This window comes from Citrus sinensis, chromosome 3, assembly GCF_022201045.2.
Source record: "Citrus sinensis cultivar Valencia sweet orange chromosome 3, DVS_A1.0, whole genome shotgun sequence".
Taxonomy (NCBI): domain Eukaryota; kingdom Viridiplantae; phylum Streptophyta; class Magnoliopsida; order Sapindales; family Rutaceae; genus Citrus; species Citrus sinensis.
Genome location: NC_068558.1, coordinates 39,054,811 through 39,077,783, shown reverse-complemented (window position 1 = coordinate 39,077,783; position 22,973 = coordinate 39,054,811). Strand labels below are relative to the sequence as shown.

The 22,973-nt window shown below is 34.5% G+C and overlaps 2 protein-coding genes and 1 long non-coding RNA gene across 3 annotated transcripts; 2 read left to right on the top strand and 1 right to left on the bottom strand.

Annotated features, from left to right (window-relative positions):
* Positions 1-621: 621 nt before the first annotated feature.
* On the bottom strand, positions 622-5,829 carry LOC102611686 (4-coumarate--CoA ligase 2). The gene is made up of 5 exons (XM_006478851.3): positions 4,523-5,829; positions 2,739-2,937; positions 1,559-1,704; positions 1,151-1,218; positions 622-1,026 (listed from the first exon to the last, which is right to left on the bottom strand). The coding sequence occupies exons 1-5, from the start codon at positions 5,564-5,566 to the stop codon at positions 801-803; spliced, it is 1,683 nt and encodes a 560-aa protein (XP_006478914.2). The 5' UTR covers positions 5,567-5,829; the 3' UTR covers positions 622-800.
* Positions 5,830-15,487: 9,658 nt separating this feature from the next.
* LOC127900950 (uncharacterized) lies at positions 15,488-16,047 on the top strand. Its single transcript, XR_008052864.1, has 3 exons — positions 15,488-15,625; positions 15,717-15,780; positions 15,933-16,047. It is a non-coding gene; the product is annotated as an uncharacterized LOC127900950 (long non-coding RNA).
* A 3,725-nt stretch (positions 16,048-19,772) lies between these two features.
* LOC127900823 (zinc finger BED domain-containing protein RICESLEEPER 2-like) lies at positions 19,773-22,421 on the top strand. The gene is made up of 3 exons (XM_052436069.1): positions 19,773-21,113; positions 21,357-22,086; positions 22,402-22,421. Exons 1-3 carry the CDS (start codon positions 19,773-19,775, stop codon positions 22,419-22,421), a joined length of 2,091 nt encoding a protein of 696 aa, XP_052292029.1.
* Positions 22,422-22,973: the final 552 nt, after the last annotated feature.

Below are 22,973 nucleotides of genomic sequence, written 5' to 3'. Positions count from 1 at the left end.
AGAGTGAGGCAGTGAGCGGATTTGGTTATACTATTTTTCCCTTCTATCTATTTATCTATTTTACGAATTCCAGCTGGCGAAAGATAAAATTAGCTACAATCTTTTAAAATAATTTTCATCCATGTTAATATTACAGGTCGGAATATCTGGTGGAATGGGACTCCATAGCTGCATCCTAGAATAATTTTCAACACGTATCTAAACAAAACACGTGCACAGATTATTTCAGCTGAACCTATAAGAAGGCGTCCCTTAGTAATCCACTTACATAATCATCACATTTCTAAACACGTGCACAGATTATTTCAGCTGAACCTATAAGAAGGCGTCCCTTAGTAATCCACTTACATAATCATCACATTTCTCAAATCAGCACTAATCCAAATTCAAGTATACGATTTTTACATCCCAAAAAAATAAAAGTATTATACGACAGCCCATATGAGCATAACTTGTTCAAGTGCACACCTAACCTTTTCTTTTAATTTACTACTTCTCATTCCTTTCTTCATTAATTTCTCTTCTTTTTTTTTCTCTCATTCGTATAATTAAAAATCACCATTTTTTTTAATTAGATGAATAGACAAATAATATTGTAATTTGTGAATTTAATGGCAAAAGTTCAAAGAATAAGAATTTATTAATTTTACAAAAATTTATTACAATAAAATTTTGGAAAACTACTCATCAAAATTACATATTACAAGCAAACATGATAATTTTTTTTGTCACACCATTTGAAGTTCTTGAATGCCAACAACTCAAAGGCGAACAAAAACTAACGTAATAAATAAGAAGAATTAATTCAAGGGCATTGAAGAGGCCAGCTTGGCTCTGAGATCTTTCCTCAAAATCTTACCGGAAGGAGATTTTGGAATCGCATGAACAAAATAAATCTTGTGCAGTCTCTTGTAAAACACTACCTGTTTTGCTATGTATTCTTTAATGGCTTCCTCGGTAAGTTCAAACCCATTTGATCGAACTACAAATGCAACTGGAACTTCTCCTGCAACTTCATCTTTTTGCCTAAATTTTAATTAGCAGCACGTCTAAGTTAGAATCTCTTCTGAAAATTTTAGGCCTCATTAATTATAAATGCGAGCAATCTAAAATTCTGACAAACTAAAATGCTGAGTTTAATTTCACTTACGGAACCACAGCTGCATCTGCAATTGATGGGTGGCTTAAAAGGAGGGCTTCAATCTCCGCCGGCGGCACCTGTGTGCATGACATCCAAAAAAATTATACGGTTAAGTGCTTACATTATGATATGTAACGTGATAAGTATCTCATAAAGTAAGATTAGGATCTTCTCCTGATCCGTACACTTTTGAGCTTTTAACAACATTATGTCATGTGTCACGTAGTAATAGTATATGGATAAAATACGACTTCTTTACATTTTAAATTTATTAACTACAAATCAATACATGAATTTTTTTCTCAGGAGAGGATCTTAATCCTATAAAATATATAATTTGAGTATTCCTTTCAGGTTTCATCTTAGTTTCCGAATAATTTTAGTTTAAAGATTTAACAAAAGGTTAAGAGAATATGCCTGGAATCCTTTGAATTTGATGATTTCCTTGACCCTATCGACTATGAAAACCTCATCATCATCATCAACAAAGCCTATGTCACCAGTATGAAGCCAACCCTCAACGTCTATAGTTGCCGCAGTTGCCTCAGGATCATTCAAGTAACCTATAATTTACAAGATATGAAGATGTGTGTTACATTATATTAAAGTTACAAATATCAAACAATGAAAAAGTAATGGCACTAGCTATTAATATATTCGCGCTATCAGGATGGAACTATGTAAAGATTTAGAATAAAATTGCTTCACACAAATAAAGAATTGAAATTCCAGAAATTAAAGAGGATAGAGAAGAAATTTTATCATTTTATGGTACATTTTATGTTTGGGCTTCATAATTTTCATAAATTTCTCAAGTTCATGGTTTCTCTTTATGAAGAATAAGGATGGCAAAATCGAAGCTTGGGCCTAGGCTTTCGATTATTTTTAATTTTTTTAATTGTTGTAAATTTAAAATGAAATAATAATCCATAAGTTTATAATTAATAATGAATTAAAGAAAATATATATTTTAAAATAAATAATAAATAAAACAAATAAAACAAATAAAAATTTAGAGATTTAATTTTTTTAATGATGAATTTTCTAGTTTAAACATCCTCTTAATTAAATAACACTTAATAAATAATTTAAAATATAATTTAAAATTTTTGAATAATTATTGATTTATGAATTAAAAATTTAATTTTTAATTATTTTTATTTTAATTTATAAACTTATTTTTTGAAAAAAATAGAGGGTCGAACCTGACCCAGACTTTTTTTCTTTTCTTAAGTTCGTATCCGTGCCCTCATGCAGAGGGCTAAGTCAAAAGCCCATCGACCCGGTTCGACCTGGGCTTTGCTTGCCCATCCTAATGAAGACCCCATTGTTAGCCTATTCAATTTTGTAATTTCTCCATCAGACCAAAATTCAAGTTCCGCCACTGTGCGCCACTGTTTTTGACCACGAGTAGTAGCAAGACTGTTAGGAATAAATTACCATTGATATATAATCCCGGACGCATTGCACTGCTCATCATGTAACTAGTTCAATCAATAAGAACTACGAAGGGAAAAGGCAAAAAAAATTCAAAAGCATAGAAATAAGGAAAGAAGATATGAGCATGTTATAATCATGGCAAAAGAGAGGAGCATACCTTTCATAATTTGAGGGCCGCGGATGCAAATTTCGCCAGGTTGATTGTGGGGAAGGGAGGCACCAGTTTCAGGGTCAATAACTTTGAGCTCAGCATTTCTAACAACGGTGCCACATGATCCTGACTTTGTAGGAAATGGCTGCTTTGCAAATCCTAGGCACATTGATAGCACTGGCCCTGCCTCTGTCATTCCATATCCCTGTGTTTTCAGTCATTTACAAATTAATATAATTAGACAATGATTTGATACAGTGTTTATATGTAATTTTTCTTTAGCGTGGGCTTTTTTTTTTTTTTTTTTCACGTGGATATGCTACTAAGTCTTATGGTTAAATAGAGCCAATTTTAATGTTAGTAAACCGCACGGCTTAACAGCGTATGCTTGAACTAACGGAAAAACATTTGTTCAAACTCGATAATACGAATGACAGAAAAATTTATTTGCCATTAGATTAAATAAAGAATTTAAAATGAAACATTTGCATACACTAATGCTTCTGGAGTTTAAAACCAAATTCGATCTAGGATTTACACAGTACTAGATAAAGTTGGCAAAACAGGTCACTGAATCAATTTCGTGTCGTGTCAAATATAATTTATTTAATAATCATATCAAAGTATTCAAATCCTAACCTAACACATAAATTAAAAAAATTACATGATAATCCACGTAATATCTATATATTTAATAAATACAAAATTTATCGATATATATACACACCAATATTATAACATATACATATCTACCGAGATTTTTCCCATTTATACTATTGAGATATTAAATTTAAATAAAATTTTATAAATGAAATTATGTGCATATTTACATCATGTCTAATAAAAAAAATAAAAAGAAAGAATTATGTCAAATTTTTTAGTTTTGATGACAAGATCTCCATACAAATTAATTTAGAATAAAACATATAATCGTGTCATTGATCAAATACAGGTCAAAAACCTTAGCACATAAAAAAAAATTATGTCAACTTTGACACAATCCATTTAATAAAAATGTTAAATTTGATAATCTTTACTTATTTATTTTTATTATGTTTTTATCGGATAATTGAGTCGTGTCAAATTTAGTTATAATACTAGATAACAACTACGTCAATTTTCTTCTTGCATATTTGGCAATGGCCACAATCTGTGACGAATGAATCCATTGGATATTTAAAACAAAAACTGAATTTTTATAAAAATAAATAAATAAGTAGAGCTTATTAATTGGATACAACAACCAACCCGCCGAAGTTGGATAGACAGCAGAAACACCCAGTCACCCACCAACCGAAAATAAGACTAAGGCCATCGCTCGGCCCACATCATAAATAGCCGCATGTGAAATGCCAATTATTTTTACCCAATGCGACAACATTACCCTGCGGCCGCAGCAAATAATACGGCAAAAAATCCAACCCAATCCAAAGGACCTTTCTTCGTTCAAAGAACTCAGAAACATTTTCGGAAAATAATAGCAAAGCTCAAATTGTAGTTTGACTGCCATGTATTCAAATATTTTTATATTGTCGTAAAAATAATTTTCTAATAATTTACAATGATATAAAATGTTTCCACATCATTATAAGTATTTTAAAAAATACGAATACGTGTGATTATGAGTTCAAAATATTAGTATGTCGTATATGTATCTAAACACATTCCTTTGACAAAATAGGATTGTTTTTTAACTAATAAAGGTAACCTAAACGCAACCTAAAAACGGTTATTCAGTTATAACAGCAATCAATTGCATGTAACTTATTTGGTTAAGAAATGCTAATTACCTGACCCAAGATTGCTTGAGGGACTCTACTTCGGAGAGCATCTTCAAGCTCCTTCCCCAGCGGCGCCGCCCCGGAAAGCACCACCCTGACCGAGCTCAGGTCATAATCCGCCACCATCGGGTTCTTGGCCAGCGCCAGCACCAAGGGCGGCACCACAGCCGCCACCGACACCCTGTGCCGCTGTATCAGCTCCAGCAGCGCCCCTATCTCAAACTTCTGCATCAACAGAACCCCAGCCCCAGCTCTCAACGAGCACAGAAGCACGCTGTTCAACGAATAAATGTGAAACAAAGGTAAAACGCACAGCACAACGTCTCCGTTTGTCAAGTAAAGATTCGGGTTCTCTCCATCCACTTGCTGCGCCACGCTGGTGATCAAGCTCTTGTGCGTCAGCACCACTCCTTTAGGCAATCCCGTGGTGCCCGAAGAGAAGGGCAACGCCACAGGATCGTCGGGCTTGATGGCAACTTCTGGGATTTGATCCTCATCTGCTTCCGATAACACTGTGAAATGCAGGCAATTCTCCGGAGGGGCATCGATCGTGATCACTGTGAAATCTTTGTCCGTCTTCGGCAACCTGTCGACGTACTGAGACATTGTGATAATCAATTTGGCACCAGAGGTTCTGAACTGTTTCAAGATTTCAGCTGAAGTGTAGAAGGGATTGGCCGTCGTCGTGACTGCACCGATCATGGAAGCTCCCATGAACGAGAAGACGAATTCGGCGCAGTTCTGGAGGAGGATCATGATCACGTCGCCCTTTTTGATGCCGAGATTCGACAAACCGGCTGCGGTTTTTCGACAGATGAGGTGCGTTTCGGCATAAGAGTAAGTTTTGCCAGTTGAGCCAACGATTAAGCATGGATCGTCAGATAAACGATCCTGGAAACAATATGTATGGAGAGGGAGATGATTGGAGATGGGTATATCGGGAAGCTTTGATTTGAAAATATGGGTGGCTATCTTTTCATTGGACGGCGCTGGTGGTGCTGCTGAAGAGATATCAAGAGACAGCTCTGGTTTTTTAGTGGCTATTGATATCATCGTCAGTTCCTTTTTTGTTTTGTCGAAATTTTTTTAGATGAGTAGGAGGAGCTGGCTATTGTTTAGGGAAAATTAAGTTAAGCGACACACGAAGCAAAAGACTGCACAAAAAAGAAGAACATTTAAGGAGAGTGGGGGAAAGGGTGGTAGGTAGAATAAATGGATGTGAAGAAGTTTGGGGTGATTTTAAATTTGTAATTTGAAGGTGGACGTTAGCAAGAAGAGCATATGCCCATCTCACCATTCAATTCCCTCTGTACTCATTTCTTCGTCAAATCACAGCTCTTAACTGCACCTACCATACCCATAACCCAGCACTGTTATTTTTGTCTTTTCCATTCCTTGCAATCGAGTCCCTGTCGAATGATGAAATTCTATATGGGGACATCAATATTGGATTATCACCAGGTATTATGGTTGGTTACGTTGATTTTAATTAAAATAATTTTGTTATGTGGTAACATGTTATATTGGCTGGTCGCATAAGTGGAAAAAAAATGTAATTCTCATTAATAGATTCATTTTTATAGCGGTTTGTGTTAAGATCTTGATCAATCTTATTAGAATTAACATTTTACGACAAATTGATCTTCTATTTTAAAAAATTATTAGCGGTATAATGAGAAATATTATTGCATAACAATAAGACAATAGGTCTACATACAGTGGCGGATCTAGAAAAATAATTTACCGGGGACTAAATTAGATAATAGTAAAATATAAAAAACTAAAATTTTGAATATATAAAAATTTGCTAATACATTTATAATTATTCTCTGCGTATTTTCATATTTTTAAAATGTTATGCAATAAACTCATTATCAATATTATTAAATTTATTGTTTCTTATATAAACAACCAAACTATCATTTATCCCATCCGATTTCAAAGATGATTCTTCATAAGTTTCATTACTGAAAATGTTCACTCTACTATTATTATAGAAACTGGAAGAATTAATCATATTTTTTAGAATAGAAAATATTTTAGGTGGTGGGCTATCATTATTTTTAATTAAAATATAAGTTTTTATAATTCTTGAAAGTTAAAGTTTAAATTTTAATGGGGTTTATAATTTATAGTGACTATTTTAATAAATTTAATGGGGATTAATTAGAAAACTAAAATATTTTTTTCTTTTTTCTTTAGAATTTTTATTGGCCAGTGGGGGCTCAAGCCCCCACTTGTCACATGTTGCATCCGTCCCTGCCTACATGTACCTAAAAATGAAGAGAGCGAATAATTAAGAATTCAAATGACAATTGTTTTTCATGGTTTCACGTGAGAACATTATGATTAAACACAATTTATGATCACAAATATGATTTTGCTTACAAGAATCAAATATACAAACAATTGCATGTGCATATTAATTAAAATACGATTATAATAGTATCTTATGACTTCTATTTATATCTTGCACTTAATTAAATTTCAGATTCAAGAATATATATTTCCAGATTTCTATTAAGAAACATAGGCAATTTTTAAAACAAAATGGATTTTTAGATATGGAATTCTCAAACCTTATGAGTTATATGCAAAAGTCTAAAACAATATGGATCTCAGTGTAAATATTCTCACCTCGTTACATGGTTTGTCACGTAGTCACTGCCAGCACCACTCATTACTGTGTTGTTAAGTGTTAACCAATCTCAGTTGATACGTGTACTCATCTGCCACCTGTGGTTCGTGCACAAGTAGAGAATAATTTTGGGCCAACAAAATAAATGCACCTCTATTTTCACGTTTCATATTTCTCGAGGGTTAAAATGTGTAAATAGACATGTGTCACCGGGCTGCGATGGGTCATTTTACAGTACCTATAATACGTCATATATTTTTAATTTTTATTTTTAGTCAGGTTGTTGATAATTGGATGTATAAACGTGAAAATTTTGTGAGAAACAAATAAATGTCACTCTTATTATTTTTCGATAGCTTAAAGGCTTATTTATACAAAATACTTTGTAACCTAAGATATAAATGAGGGATTCATCTTCCAAATGCACATAAGCGTTTTGATTTTTTCAATATCCGAATCATATAGTCATCTTGATCCTTGCCATATTTACATTACTAAATGTTATTGATTCTTGTCATAAATACATCACATTATGAAAATAATTATTCCCATATATATGTGCTTTTCACGCTGGCAATCTTAATATATATCATTCTTATCAAAAAGAAAATGATTGCTTGATTTCCAGTGTAATCTTTAAACCAAGCACTTTTAAATATTTAAGGAAATTATTGGTTTATTTTAATTTCTTCGTAACATAAATTTATGAGACTAGTAAGGTTAAATCATGAACGCTATTACTTCAATGTCAATTCATTCTTATTTTGCGCATTTTAAATTTTATTAATTGGATTACCAAAGAGGGGTGTTCACGGATCGGATTTTACGGATTGGACATCAATCCATATCCGATCCATGATTTTAAAGATTATAATTTTTTAATCCAATCAAATTCACAGATTGATAAAATTCAATCCAAATCCAATCTATACATCTGCGGATTGGATGCAGATTTGACTCAATCCATATCCAATCCATACTTCTGCGGATTTGACTCAATCCATATCCAATCCACCATTTTGCGCATTAGTTTTCAAATTAAAATTTTTTCGTTCTCTCCAACTAATGAAATAAAAAAAATCTAATATAAAAATAATTTTGCTACCAATTAAATTTAAAATTGAATAAAATTTAAATAAATAAATTATTTAAATAAAGCTAAAATAATACATTTAAAGTTTCAAAATATAACACATCGAGACTAATTATTCAAATAAAGCTACAATAATACGTTCAAAGTTTCAAAATATAGCACACCAAGCTTAATTGTTCAAATAAAGTTACAATAATACGTTAATATAACACCGAAATTAATTGTTCAAATAAAGTCACAATTAATTGAAATGGCAAAGTTTCGGAAACCAAACACAGTTTAATCCTTCACCAGGGTTGTTGCGCCTATTGAAAAGTGGTGATTACGGAGCCGTCCACGATGGGAACTAGGAGAAGCCGTACGGGTGGCGATCTTAAAGGTTATGATAGTGAAATTGTTCATCTGGAACCAGTGAATGTGAAGTGGCTCGATGGACTTGGGAAAGAAGATGGCTTGCTCTCGCCAGAATTGCGCGGCCGATGTCCTTTAAATTCGTGTTGAGAGTGTATCCAACCAGTATTGAGTGTTGCTAGTGTGTGTGACGGCGGGGAAGCTTAGAGTTTTTGTTTGCAAATTGTTGGTGACTTGGCGTCATGTTACTTTGCTTTTGGGTGACTTTGCAAATTGTTGGTGACTTAGCGTTATGTTACTTTACTTTTACTAGTGCGTGTGACTTTGCTTTTATTTTGTTTTATAATTTTTACAAGTTATATTTGTATATTTGATTATTTAATTATTTTTCATTTTATATTATTATTGGGTAATGGCTAAGATATGTTATAGTGCTTATGTAACTATGTAATGTCACATTTATAATTTTTTTAATTAAATTTATAATAATTTTTTAATTATATATATATATTTTGCGGATTCATGGATTTTTACGGATTTACAGAAGTAAATCCATATCCAATCCATCGACTGCGGATTTTTAAATTTTCAATCCATATCCAATCCACCAATCCACGGATCGGATTTATACGGATCGGATTGAACGGATCAGATTGGATTCTGAACACCCCTACTAGCTGGTAACTGAAAAGTCTAAATTTAGCACAAAGCCGTGCTTTTTATTGATATAATCCCACAATATTAATTGCACATTACATGTACTATTGTATGTTTTTCCTATGTACAGCGAATCCACTTTGTCAATGTCTGTGAATACCCCATACAAATCTTACAAGATTTAAATTGGGAAACAATTGTTGAGTAACATCATTCGTGTCATTTTACCTAGACATTAATTCTATAGGACCAGAAAATTGTAAAGTTGTATCAGATTGGTAAATACTTGTCTCTAAGGCACATTTTTGGAGCATTAGAGTTTTGAAAATTTGGCTTACAAATTTTGAGATGAAACCCTAGCTTTTCTAGGCCATTTTATAAAGCTCTTTTGAGATCATCAATTCATCAAGATCCAAGAATTATTTGAGCTTTGTTTAAAGAAATAGGATTCGGTAAATTTCTTATTGTGATGATATTTATCATCTCTTTAGTTAGCTCAGGTAAGTTCTCTAATTTTTTTAGGTGATTAACCATAGTCATTCAAATTTGCACTATATAAGTTACGAATGTCACTGAATAATACATAACTCAGTCATAATATGTATATCGAATACATTTGAAAAAAAATACTGCAAATTAGTATTAATTAACTTATTTTTGTTAACTTGCAGATAATGAAGCTCCCGATCCATTCTACTATAACAGTTGTTCAAAAACCTTTGGGGATGCTCAGTGTCTTTCATTGTGTAAGAATGACAAGAAGTTAAGGACCGGGGCTTGCATTGTAGTTATAGGTTCAAAACGTTGTTGTAGTCCTTAACTATGTATTATTGTAATCTGTGGTTTCTCTAATTTATTTAAGAAGTTCAATGAAATAATTTTTTTTATATATAAATCTGAAAATATATTAATAAAAAAAGAGAAGAGTTACAAAATTCTCATGTACAAGAGGTTAAGTTATGAAACAATACTTAGGATAACCCCAAGCATTGTCAAATAACTTTTTCCTAATAGCCATTGGTGGATAATGCTACCAATCTGCTACAGAATTTCTTTCTCGAAAAATATGGGAGTATCAAGCTACAACAATTAATCTATCTATTACGGACGCGCCATAGAGGAGCAAATCTAAGATTTTGAAAACAAGACAATGCAGCAGTAAAGTCGCTCTCTAACCAAACATATTGCCGCCCTCTATTAGCTGCTTCTTCAATAGCAATAATAATACAAATATTTCAGCATAAAATGAATAATGGAGACCTAAAGACATTGCAAAGCATCCTTTAAAGGCCCTATTAAATCCCCTGGAAACAGCACCACAAGCTGCCTCTTCCGGATTTCCTTTAGGTAGGCCATCCGTATTAATTTTAACCTAAGGAATTAAAGGAAGATGCCAGCAAACTGAAAATACCTTCGGAGCACGCCGCAATGGCTTCTTTATGCCTAATATATCATAAATTATAACCTAGGTAGATGCATGTCCTGGACAATGAGAGCTTAATAAAATAATGTGAGAATAAATGACAACCCTTAGTTGAGACCAGGAAAGCACACGATTTTTAAAGCATAATAAGTTTCGAGCTTTTAAAAAATAATAAAGCAAGATAAAGCAAGTTATATGCTAGAGGGAGGCTATGTGATGAGAGAATCTATCATTCAAAATTTGCTTTCATAGACTCACAAGGTCTCCATCCATGGGAAATGTGATTCTAAATAAAGAAGTGAGCCAACCACAAAGCTATTGAGAGAACCTGCATAGGAAAAATAAATGGGCAATTGTTTCATCAGTTTGCAAGCAAAAAGGGCAAGCTGAGACAACACATAACCCACATAAATGCAACTGACCATATGTTGGAACTCTATTATGAAACAACCTCCAAGCAAACATAGAGTATTTCGGAGGAATAAAAGATGATCACAAGCATTTGTTTCAAGGGCAAACTACAAGGTTGCTAAGTAAAAATGATAAGCTTCTGCCAAAGTAAGATCACCATCTACTGAGTGGCACCACACCATCTTATCTTCGGTATCAACAACGGGCATCTTTGTAATATTGATATCTAAAACCAGCTGAGGGAAGGAAAATTGAAAATGATCTGAAGTACACCAAGCACCATCACAAATCAAGGCACTCAAAGAAGAATTAAAGTTCATGCTTAAATCAGTAATATTCAATAAAGAAACAATGGAATATGACAGCCATCTATCATGCCACAAGTTAATCTTTCTCTCATCTCCCACAACCTAATGACAACCATCAACTAAAGTAGGAATCATAGTCTTCAAACCTCGCCAAATGGAAGACTTGGAATAAGTGCGAGACCAATTGTATGATGAGAGTTGGAACTGACCTTTTAAGAACTTACACCAAATAGAAGAAGATGTCAAAATATTCCAAGAAGTCTTAAGAATAGCAGCACGATTAACTTGTGCAGTCTATTATCCAAGCTCAATGAAATAAATTGATACCACATACTCTTCATAAGAAATATTGACGTTCCGCTTTCATTTTCTGTATTTTTGTGTGCTAAAAATAAAAATTTAATCATGGCTCATGGTCTTCTAAATTGGTAATTGATACATTTTCTTTTTTTAATTATAATCCATTGGCAATTTTAGGAAACCTGAAAGCAGAAAGGAGTTTGAGACACTGAGGTTTTCACTTTTCAATATAATTTCTTTTATGTTGAGATGACATAAAATTTAAAAATAAAAAATAGAAAAGATAGTAATATAATTACAAAAGTGTCCACGCTCTAGAATATTTATGACATAAATATCTATGTAGGCAAGTTAGGATGTTTTACGTGAGAATGCCATCAAAGCCATTTATGAAAAGGCATTTTTATTAATTGGCCACGTAATGATACCATTAGGGGTGGGCGTTCGGTTCGGGTTAACCCGAACCGAACCGAACCCGAAATTTATTTCGGGTTTGGTTCGGTTCGGATTAACCCGTGAAATCCGAACGGGTTCAAAGTTTCAATCCGTTCGGGTTACATTTTGGTTCGGGTTGAACCCGAACCGAATTTTCAACCCGTTCGGGTTGAAGTTATTTTTTTAACATTTAACTTTTAAATTAAAAATATATATAGTTATAAACATTAATTAAACTAAAAAATCCCTAACCCTAAACAAAAAGCTCTCCCTCTCGGCCTCCCCTCCTTGCTTCCTCTTCTAATTTTCTGTGAACTGTGGCCGACGACTTCTGCAGTAGTCACAGCAGCCCCTTAGCAGCAGCCACAGTAGCCCCGTTCAGCTCCAACAGACACCAACAACAGCAGCTCGCAGCCGCCAGCAGCAGTAGCTCAGCCAGCAGCAGCAGCTCGCAGCAGCCACCAGCAGCAACCACCAGCCACCACCAGCCACCACCAGCTACCACCACCAGCAGCAGCAGCAGCAGCCAGTAGCAGCGGCCAGCAGCCCCATTCACCGTCTTACTCCCTCCCACGACAAGAACACTCACAGCAGCAGCCAGCATCTCCGTTCACCGCAGCCCACTCACGTCAGCCAGCACGCCTTGCCCGCAACTGCGCTGTGCGTTCGCCGTTCAGCTCGCGTCCCACTCAGCCCAACAAGCCTCGATCTGCCGACGTTGTAGCTACTTCGACCTCCGAGATCAAGGTTTGTCTTACCTTACCGACGGCGACGCTATAACTTGCTGACTTGCACGCAGCTGATGGCAACAACCCGATTCAAATTTTAAGTTTTTAACAGCCTATTGATATTAATTAAATTGTAAATTTTTAATTAATTGATTGATAATTATTCAATTATTTGAAGTGGGTTTGTTGTTGTTGATTGATAATTGAATAAATGGAGATTGTTATTAATTAAATTGGAGTGAGTTTATTGATAATTGAACAATTGGAGGGTGGAGATGGTTATTAATTAAATTGAAGTTATTAATTAAATTGGAGATTGTTAATTAATTGATTAATTTTTGCTTTTTTTTTAATTTAGAAAATGGTAATATGCTGAATTGTTGATATGTAGTTATTATTATTGTTTGTATTTAACTTAAGTGTTGTTCAATTAATTAAATTGTGATATTTGTTCAATTTAGGATATTATAAGTTATAACATTATGAAATTTTGAGGTTTTGTAATGACAACCTAATGCGATCATGTTATGGATTTATGATTCAGATGTCTGATAGTGGTGGCTCAAGAATTCATGAAAGCATCCAATCCACTGAATCTAATGAAGTTAGTGATATATCACCAATGGCTACGGGAGCCCAATCCGAATCAAAGAGGAAGAGGTCATCGAAGACATCATCAAAACCGCCTCAACCAAGAAAAGTGATGGCTCCAAGATCAAAGGTATGGCAAGATTTCACTAAATTGCCGGAAGATTATAATCGGTGTAAGTGCAACTACTGTGGCCAAGAATATTCATGTAAATCTACTGATGGGACTAGTAGTTTGTCGAACCACTTGAAAAGGTGTTTAGAATATGAAAGTTATTTACAAAATCAAACAGCTTTAAGTCAAGAAACTATTGGTGTCGGTAATGAAGAGGTTGGTCAGGTTGTGGTTAGGGGGTTTAATCAGGAGGTTATTAGAAGAGCGACTGCTAAAATGATTATTCTTGATGAATTGCCATTTTCGCATGTGGAGAATTCTGGATTTAGACATTTTTGCAGTGTTGCATGTCCTAGGTTTATGGTTCCATCTCGTAGAACTATTACCAAGGATATCCTTGACATATTTCTATCAGAAAAGGCTTCATTGAAGAGTTTATTATGTGATAAGAAGCAAAGAGTGTCTCTTACTACGGATATTTGGACTTCCATCACAACGGTCAGTTATATGGTAATAACAGCACACTTTATTGATCAAGATTGGCAGTTACGCAGGAGGATCATCAGTTTTAACACAATTTCTGATCATAAAGGGGAGACAATTGGTAAGCAGCTCGAGAAATGTTTGCTTGATTGGGGTATAGAGAGGGTGTTCACAGTCACCGTGGATAATGCAAGTGCAAATAAAGTTGCCATTACCTATTTGACGAATAAATTGAAGACTTGGAGAGATGGTGCATTGGTGTTGAATGGTGACTTTATCCATGTACGTTGCTGCGCACATATCATGAATCTTATTGTTAATGAGGGGTTGAAAAAACTAGATAACAGTATTATTAGTATCCATAATGCTGTGAAGTATGTAAGATCATCTACTGCGAGATTGAAAGCATTTCAAATTCGTGTAGAGCAAGAAAAGATCTTGGGGAAGAATGGTCAGCCTTCTAGAGGAAGTGTGGTTTTAGATTGTCCAACTAGGTGGAATTCCACATATACCATGTTAACAACGGCATTGAAGTTTAGATCGGCATTTGATCGAATGGCATATGAGGATAAGCTTTATGATGCTTATTTTCATGAAGAAGAAGGTGGGAAAAAAAAAATCGGACCACCAGGAAGTTATGATTGGGATAATGCTCGTCGGATGGTCAAGTTTTTGAGGATTTTTTATGAGGCCACATTGTCATTTTCTTCTTCACTGAGGGTGACATCTAGTACGTGCTACAACGAGATATGCAAAGTTGAAAAAGCTTTGAATACAATGGCGGACAGCCTTGACCCACACATTAGTATGATAGCAAGTAGCATGAAGGAAAAATTTGAAGAGTATTGGGAGGGGTCTTCGAAGATAAACAAGTCATTGATCGTTGCTTCTATATTAGATCCACGGGGGAAAATGAATTTTCCAACACTTTGCTTTGAGACTTTATATGGTAAAGATAGTGCAAAATGTGCTGAAATGAAAAATGTGGTGAAGGATGTGTTAAACAAGCTTTTTGAAGCATATAGTGCTCAACACTTTAAACCAAGTGCTAGTGCTAGTGCGAGTGCGAGTGCATTTCCGAGTGAAAGTGTGAGTGCATTTCCGAGTGAAAGTGCGGGTATTAGTGCTAATAGTGGGCTGACTTTTATGGATGAAGACGATGAGGTATTTGAGGACCCTTTTTCCAAATATACTGAGATGGTTGCCGTTACTAGAGATCACATAGAATTTTCAAATGAGCTAGATCTTTACTTGATGGAGTCGGTTGAATATCAAGTGTCTAATGCATTGGGGGCTCCATTTGATATTTTATTATGGTGGAAAGCTAATAGTTCGAAATACCCAATTTTATCGCAAATAGCTAGAGATGTACTTGCCATTCCGGTATCTACAGTTGCATCTGAGTCCGCCTTTAGCACAGGAGGTCGTATTTTAGATGAATATAGGAGTTCTATGACTCCTGATATGGTGGAAGCATTGATACTGACACAAAATTGGTTGCGAACTTCACTTTTTGTTGATTCAACGACAAACCTTCAGGTGTTGGTGGAGGAAAATGAGTTCATGGATGCTCTTACAGAAGGTATAAATATTAATGATTATTTATTTATTTTTTAGATTTGTTTACTTTAAGTTAAAGAGTTATTTACTTCAAATCTTTTTATTTTATGTAGAGCTTCGTAAATCGACATAAGCAGAACATCCAAGTGTTCTAATATGAAGATTTTTGCTGCAACAGTAAGTTTGTTATCGATTTAGATCAAACTTAATAATCATTTACAATTAAGGCATAGTCATAATACAAATATGCTACTAGTAATATTGAGAATTGTTAAGGCATATTGAGTTATTCAACTAAATTTTAATTAAGTTTTTTAATTTTTTTGCAGCATGGACTGATTTGCTTCATTTTCTATCCGTTGTTGCTCGATATTTTTCTATGGTGGTGGTTAATTATTGCTAATTTGGAGATGTTGTGTTGAATATTGATGGTGTTAGTCTTAGAGATGGATTATTAGCCTTATTTGTCATGTGGAGAATGAAGATGTTTAATCATGGTTGCCATTTGCCATTTTAATTTTTAGATTTGTAATTTTTGTAGTTTGATTGTACTGGATATTTGTTGTTAAGAATGTTTGGAATTTAAATTTTTAGATTTTAAGTGGTTAGAAACTTAGAATTTTTAGATTAAATTGTTTCAATCCGAACTAACCCGAACTAACCCGAATTATGAAATACAAGTATGCAACCCAAGAGGGGGGGTGAATTGGGATTCTAAAAATTATTCAATATTAAAGAAAATCTTAATGCAAATATAACTCAAATTCAAAGCAATAACAATTAAGATGATCACAATATAAAAAGATAAGGGAAGAGAGATTCAAACACGAGATTTTTACGTGGTTCGGCCAACCTCGCCTACGTCCACGCCTCCAAGCTTTCCGGGCTTGAGGATTCCACTAAGCAAGCCTCCAAGGCTTCAAATGCTTACACTTGACTTCCAAGGTGTCAATGGACCTTTACAACAAGAGATTATCCCCAATCTCTTAACCCAAGTGTATCCCAACACTTACAATCACTCAAAGTAAAAGATTACAAATTGTTTTGCCTCTCACAATATATAAGATTACACAATGATGTTTGATATGTGAGTAGATGAAGCAAGAATGTGTTCTAAGCTCTATGAAGATTGTATTCTCGAATATTAGCTCAAATGGTTGTGTTGTGATCAATCTTCTTTGAATTTGAATGAGCTTATTTATATTTGGAGCTGAAAATCTAGCCGTTACAAACTGTCGGACAGAAAACGGTTCGCCGTTAGCCATTAACGGTTAACCGTTTAGGCTGGTCAAAGTTACCGTTGAGCCAGATTTCAAATAAACGGTTTGCCGTTTAGGATTGCCCTTTCGCCGTTAACTTCCAGAGACTTGCAAGATGAACATTGGTTAACCGTTTTACGCTAAACGGTTAAGGACTTGCATGAAGTAACGTTTCTGGATATTATCGGTTAACCGTTTGAAATAATCGGTTAGCCGTTTGTCTCCAGTAACCTGCACAATGAACATCAGTTAATCCGTTTTCATTTAGCGGTTAAGGGTTTGCATAAAGTGGCTTCTCTGGGTGTTATCGGTTGACCGTTTAAAAATAAACGGTTTGCCGTTTGTCTCCAGTAACCTGCACAATAAATTAGCCTTATCAGTTTTCGTTAATCAATGCCAGAGGAGGACAACCTTCGATTCTGGACGTTATCGGTTAACCGTTTAAAATAAACGGTTCACCGTTAGTGTCCAGTAGCCTTCCCATCTTGGGTGTTTCCGTTAAGCATAAACGGCTAGAGCTTAGGCAAATGTTGCTCTCTGGTGATAATCGGTTAACCGTTTAAAAGCAAACGGTTTACCGTTAATTTCCAGTAACCTCCCTATCCATTGTGTTTTCCGTTTTCCATAAACGGTTAGAGGTTTAGGAAATGTGTTACTCTCTGCCTATAATCGGTTAACCGTTTAAAATAACCGGTTCACCGTTTATAACCAGTATTGCAATTTTAAACATGTTTTTGCAGAGAATTTCTTTCTAATTTGAAAAACCATCTTTTATGAAGAAATAAGGCAATGATTAAAAGAGTTTTCGTTTATTAAGAAATAGCTCCAATATTTATGTCAAAATACATTTAAAATTTGTTATCATCAAAATCAATATTATTAACATATTTATGTTAACAAATTATTCTAACCCGAACTAACCCGAATTAACCCGAACCGAAATTGTAACCCGAATTATCAACCCAATCCGATCCGAATTGTCAACCCAAACCGAACCGAACCGAATTAAATTCGGTTCGGTTTGGTTCGGGTTGGCGTTTTGAACCCGATTGGGTTCAATTCTCCAACCCGAACGGGTTGAAACCCGAACCGAAACCCGAACAATCCGAACCGAAATCCGATTTGCCCACCCCTAGATACCATGAGTGTTTCTAGGGCTGGGCAAACGGTTCGGTTTTTTCCGAACCGAACCGAACCGAAATAACTTAATTCGGTTCGGTTCGGTTCTAATGTAAAAAATCGAATGGTTTGAAATTACAAGAATCGATTGGTTTACATTTGGTTCGGTTCAAAACCAAACCGAACCGAAGAACCAATCGGTTCAATCCAAAATCAAAATAAAAAATATACAAATTAATTTAATAAAAATTCAAAATCAAAAATATAAAAAGCTAAATCACAAATCCCCTTTTTCTAATTCCTAATTTCGTAACCCTAATTTCTAAACCTAAAGTCCAAAATCCAATTATCTCCCTCGTCGGATCGGTGACTCGCGGCCTCTCCCTGGATCCCTTGCATCATGGTCAGCGGTGGCGCATCTCTTCAAGCGTGGTGACGCCATCAAAGCCGTCAGTCTCTCACGGTTTCACACGTTCAGTAGCTCGGTGCCTCGGTCCCTCACGCTCACCGTCAAAGGCTCAAAGCCCTCAGTCCCTTACGCTCACGGTCTTCAAGCGTGGTGACGCCGTCAAAGCCCTCGATCCCTCACGCTCACGCTCATGGTTTCACGCCGCTCGTCTTCAGGCCTCACTGCTCTAACCGCCACTCATCACTCAGCCCGCGTCATCACTCATCTTCACTGCTGCAGGTTATTTTTTTTAATTTATGTTGTGGCAGTCTGAAATTGTGTTTGAATTGAAGCTTATGTGGGGTCAAATTTGTGGAGGTGTTGGTTGCTGGCACTGGCAATCTGAAATTGTATTGGCGGTCTGAAATTGTATTGGCAGTCTGATAAACGAGCTTATCTCGCGTTGCACCAGCTAAACAAAGCTTAGTTTAGCTAGCTAAAGTTGTCTTGTCTAGTCGTTGTCGTGTAGAGCTCTAGGCAGCTCATCTATTAAAGTGGGATTTACATTTTTAAATCATATTTCTTTGAATGTAAAATCAAAGGTGTTGTTGTATAATTGTATAATTGTTGTTTGCTGGCAGTCTGAAATTGTATTGGCATTTGGCAGTTTGAAATTAAATTACAATAAACACTTTTCATTTTTTTCATATGTTTCTAATTCTGCTGTCTCTCTTGCCGTATCGTTTATCTTTTTGTATATGTGGGTTGCATGATAACTTTAGGGATCAATATTGAAGGCTAACTAAGGGCTGAATTGTACTGATTGTTGCATCTGATTTGGATATTGCTTTTCGTGTTGAAAATGTTTCATTGGTACTGAATTTGCACTCAAAGTTTTAAGTGAATTTAGATAAATGTATAGTTTTAAAAACTAGATCGTACTTTTTTTTATATACGTTTCAAATATTAAAGTTTGTCCTTGTACAGTTTAGATAAATCATAAATCTATAGTTTCAAACTAGATCTTATTCCACACTTCGAATTTTTTCTTCTCCTCAAGTCACTGCAAGTCTACAAAGAATATTACTTATAATTGCATTATTGAAAAGTAATTTATTTGCATGCATGATTGAGTTATTTAGCTGAGTTTTCTGGTATCTTGAAGTTACTTAAATATTCCATTATTATCATGTTAACTAGTTGAATTTGAATTGCCAATGCTATAATTATGCAATTGTAAACAAATATTGCCACATAGAAAAGAAAATTCAAGAATAAATTTATAATTAGTTAGCATAATTGTGAAGTAAATTAAAGTTGTTGTTTCAATTTTTTCATTGAAAGTAAATCAAATTATTAAATAAATCATGATTGCTTATTTCTTTTTATTTGATTTATTTTAGATGTCTAATTATTCAAGAGTTCAAGACAACCTTGATTGTGTAGCTGATGATTTTGAGCATGAAGTTGAAGTTAATGATAATGAAAATGATTCGGCAACAATTGTCACCGGTGGAAACAAGCGAAAAAAGTCATTATCATCCAAACCACCACTACCAAGGAAAAAAATGGCTCCAAGATCAACAGTGTGGCAACATTTCACTAGAGTTCCAAATGATCATACAAAGTGTAAATGCAACTACTATGGTCAAGAATTTGAATGTGGGACGGTCGGGTACGGGACTAGCACTTTGAGAACTCATAACCGTGAAAGATGTCAAAAGTTCAAGGACTTGCAAAAAAGCCAAACAACATTAACTCAAGATGTTGGTAGTGATGAAGTTGTAGCAAGAGGATTTAGTCAAGAAGCTTGTAGACGGGCAACTGTGAAAATGATTGTTCTTGATGAGTTGCCTTTTTCTGTTATGGAGAATCCGGGTTTTAGGCATTTTTGTAGTATTGCAGCTCCGAGATATCTTCTCCCATCACGAAGAACCATTAGTAGAGATACTCTTGAGATGTATTTAGAGGAAAAGGCTAAGTTGAAGAGTTTATTGGCGGGGAATAAGCAAAGAGTATCTTTGACCACAGATATTTGGACTTCCATTACAACAGCTAGCTACATGGTCATCACCGCTCACTTTATTGATAGAGATTGGAACTTACATAGGAAGATTATCAGTTTTAACACTGTTAATGATCATTCATCCGAGACCATTGGTAAGCAGCTTGAAAAATGTTTAATTGACTGGGGTATTAAGCGAGTGTTTACTGTAACTGTTGATAATGCAAGTCCAAATGAGGGTGCTCTTAGGTACTTGATTAATAGAGTGAAGACTTGGAGGGATGATGGCTTAGTGTTGAATGGAGATTATTTGCATGTTCGTTGCTGTGCACACATATTAAATTTGATCGTTACTGAAGGGTTGAAGGAATTAGAGCAGAGTATAGTTAGTGTTCGGAATGCGGTGAAGTATGTGAGATCTTCCACTGCTAGAATGCAAGCATTTCAAATTCGTGTGCAACAAGAGAAGATTAATTGCCGAGGAAGTGTGATTTTGGATTGTCCCACTATGTGGAATTCTACATATTCCATGTTGAATACGGCATTAAAATTTAAGCCGGCATTTGATCGAATGTCACTTGAAGATAAGCTTTATGATGCTTATTTCAATGAAAAAGAGGGTGGGAAGAAGAAAAGGGAGGGGCCGCCATTGTACAGTGATTGGGAAAATACTCGACGCATAGTCAAGTTTTTAAAGACGTTTCATGATGCGACTTTGCAGTTTTCTTCATCTTTGAAGGTAACATCAAATCTTTATAAATGTTTTTTTTTAATTTTTGATATATAATAATATGATGCTATATTGTTTAATTTTAATTTTATAAGCTATATTGTTTTTAATGCTATATATAATAATATGATTTGATATATAATAATATGATGCTATATTGTTTTTAATTTTATAAGCTATATTGTTTTTAATTTATGATATATAATAATATGATGAAGTTTATTTTAGCTTTATTAACATTATTTTTTTTAGGTGACATCAAATATTTGTTACAATTTGATATGTCAAATTGAACAATCTTTGGGATCATTGTCCGCTAGTAACGATAGTCTTTTGGGTTTCATGGCAATTAAAATGAAGGAAAATTTTAATAAGTATTGGGATGGTTGTTTCAAGATAAATAAGTTGTTGATTGTTGCTTCCGTACTTGATCCAAGGGGAAAAATGAAATTCGCAACACATTGCTTTGAGAAATTATATGGCAAGGATAGTGCCAAATGTGTTGAGATGAAGGAAATGGTCAAGAATTTGTTGATTAAGCTTTATGAGTCTTATAATGCACAATACAAACAGGGTGGAAGTGGGAGTGCAAGTGGAAGTGCAAGCGGAAGCACAAGCGGGACCCAAAATTTAGCTAATGGAAGTGGAAGTGGTTCGAATTTTTGGGATTTGGGTGATGATGATGATGTTATGATTGAGGATCCTTTCTCCGAATTTAGTAAAGCAGTTGCGGTTAGTGAAGGTAGCCCGGAGTTGTCAAATGAGTTGGATCTTTACTTGATGAAGAAGACTGAAAAAATTGCAAAAAGTAATTTGGGCACTAAATTTGATATTTTATTATGGTGGAGGGTGAATAGTGCTAATTACCCAATCTTGTCAAGTATATCAAGGAATTGGTTGCGGACTTCTCTTTTCATGGATACAACGGCGGACCTAAATAAATTGGTTGAAGATAATGAGTTTATGGATCAACTTGCGGAAGGTATATTTTACTTTTTAAGTATTATCAACATTATATAATTTGTTTAATTTTAATCTAAGTTTATTTTTTTAGTATTACTAACCTTGTTCAATTTGTCCAATTTTTGTATATAGAACTTCGCAAATCAACAACGGCCGACCAACTTTGTAGGTCAACATGAAAATTGCAGTTGAACATAAACCATTTTAGGTAATTAAATTGATATATATGTATATTTATTAATTATTAAATTTAATTAGTTTAAATTTAGTTTATTTAGTTTAAATTTAATTATGGTTGCTTTGGCTCACTTTGAAAGTTTGAATTTTGATGTAGGTGATGTGGGCGGCGGATGAAATTGTTGCTTATGTATTGAAGTTGAAGGCTTCTCTTATTTTGTTTTGTTTAGAGTATGGGTTTTCATGTAGATGATGTGGGTGGCGGATGATGTGGGTATTTGAAGTTGGTGCTTGTGTATTGTAGACTTCTTGTGTTTTATTTTTCTTGTTATGAACTTATAATTTGTAATAGATTTTAAATTTAGGTGTGTTTTTTATTGTGACTATTTTGTATTAGTACTTTTGTTATTTTGCTTTAGTAGTGTTTAATTTCAACGTCTCTTTGATTAGTTAATTAGTTTTGCATTTGCGTGCAGTGATATATGGCTCATGGCTGCTATTTTTCTAAACCTGCAGCATGCCCATGCCCTGCGCGTTTTCCAGCTATATGCGTGCTTGCATCGGTGATTAATTGATGTTAATTAAGCCTTTGATTAATTTCAGCTTCACAATGCAAACTGAACGATAAATTCTTATTATTGATAAATGAAGAAGATAACAAGCTAGAGAGAATAAAATACTATATAAATCAAAATAAAAACAAACAATACTTGTATGTTGTATCCAACA

Bases quoted from the DNA above. Each gene is read 5' to 3' on its own strand.
- LOC127900823 (XM_052436069.1), top strand. From the start codon at position 19,773: ATGTCTAATTATTCAAGAGTTCAAGACAACCTTGATTGTGTAGCTGAT. The intron at 21,114-21,356 runs GTAACATCAAAT...TATTTTTTTTAG, and splicing joins AGTTTTCTTCATCTTTGAAG to GTGACATCAAATATTTGTTA. The intron at 22,087-22,401 runs GTATATTTTACT...ATTTTGATGTAG, and splicing joins TATGGATCAACTTGCGGAAG to GTGATGTGGGCGGCGGATGA.
- LOC102611686 (XM_006478851.3), bottom strand. From the start codon at position 5,566: ATGATATCAATAGCCACTAAAAAACCAGAGCTGTCTCTTGATATCTCT. The intron at 1,705-2,738 runs GTATGCTCCTCT...TGTAAATTATAG, and splicing joins CGGCCCTCAAATTATGAAAG to GTTACTTGAATGATCCTGAG. The intron at 1,027-1,150 runs GTAAGTGAAATT...ATTAAAATTTAG, and splicing joins GCAGATGCAGCTGTGGTTCC to GCAAAAAGATGAAGTTGCAG.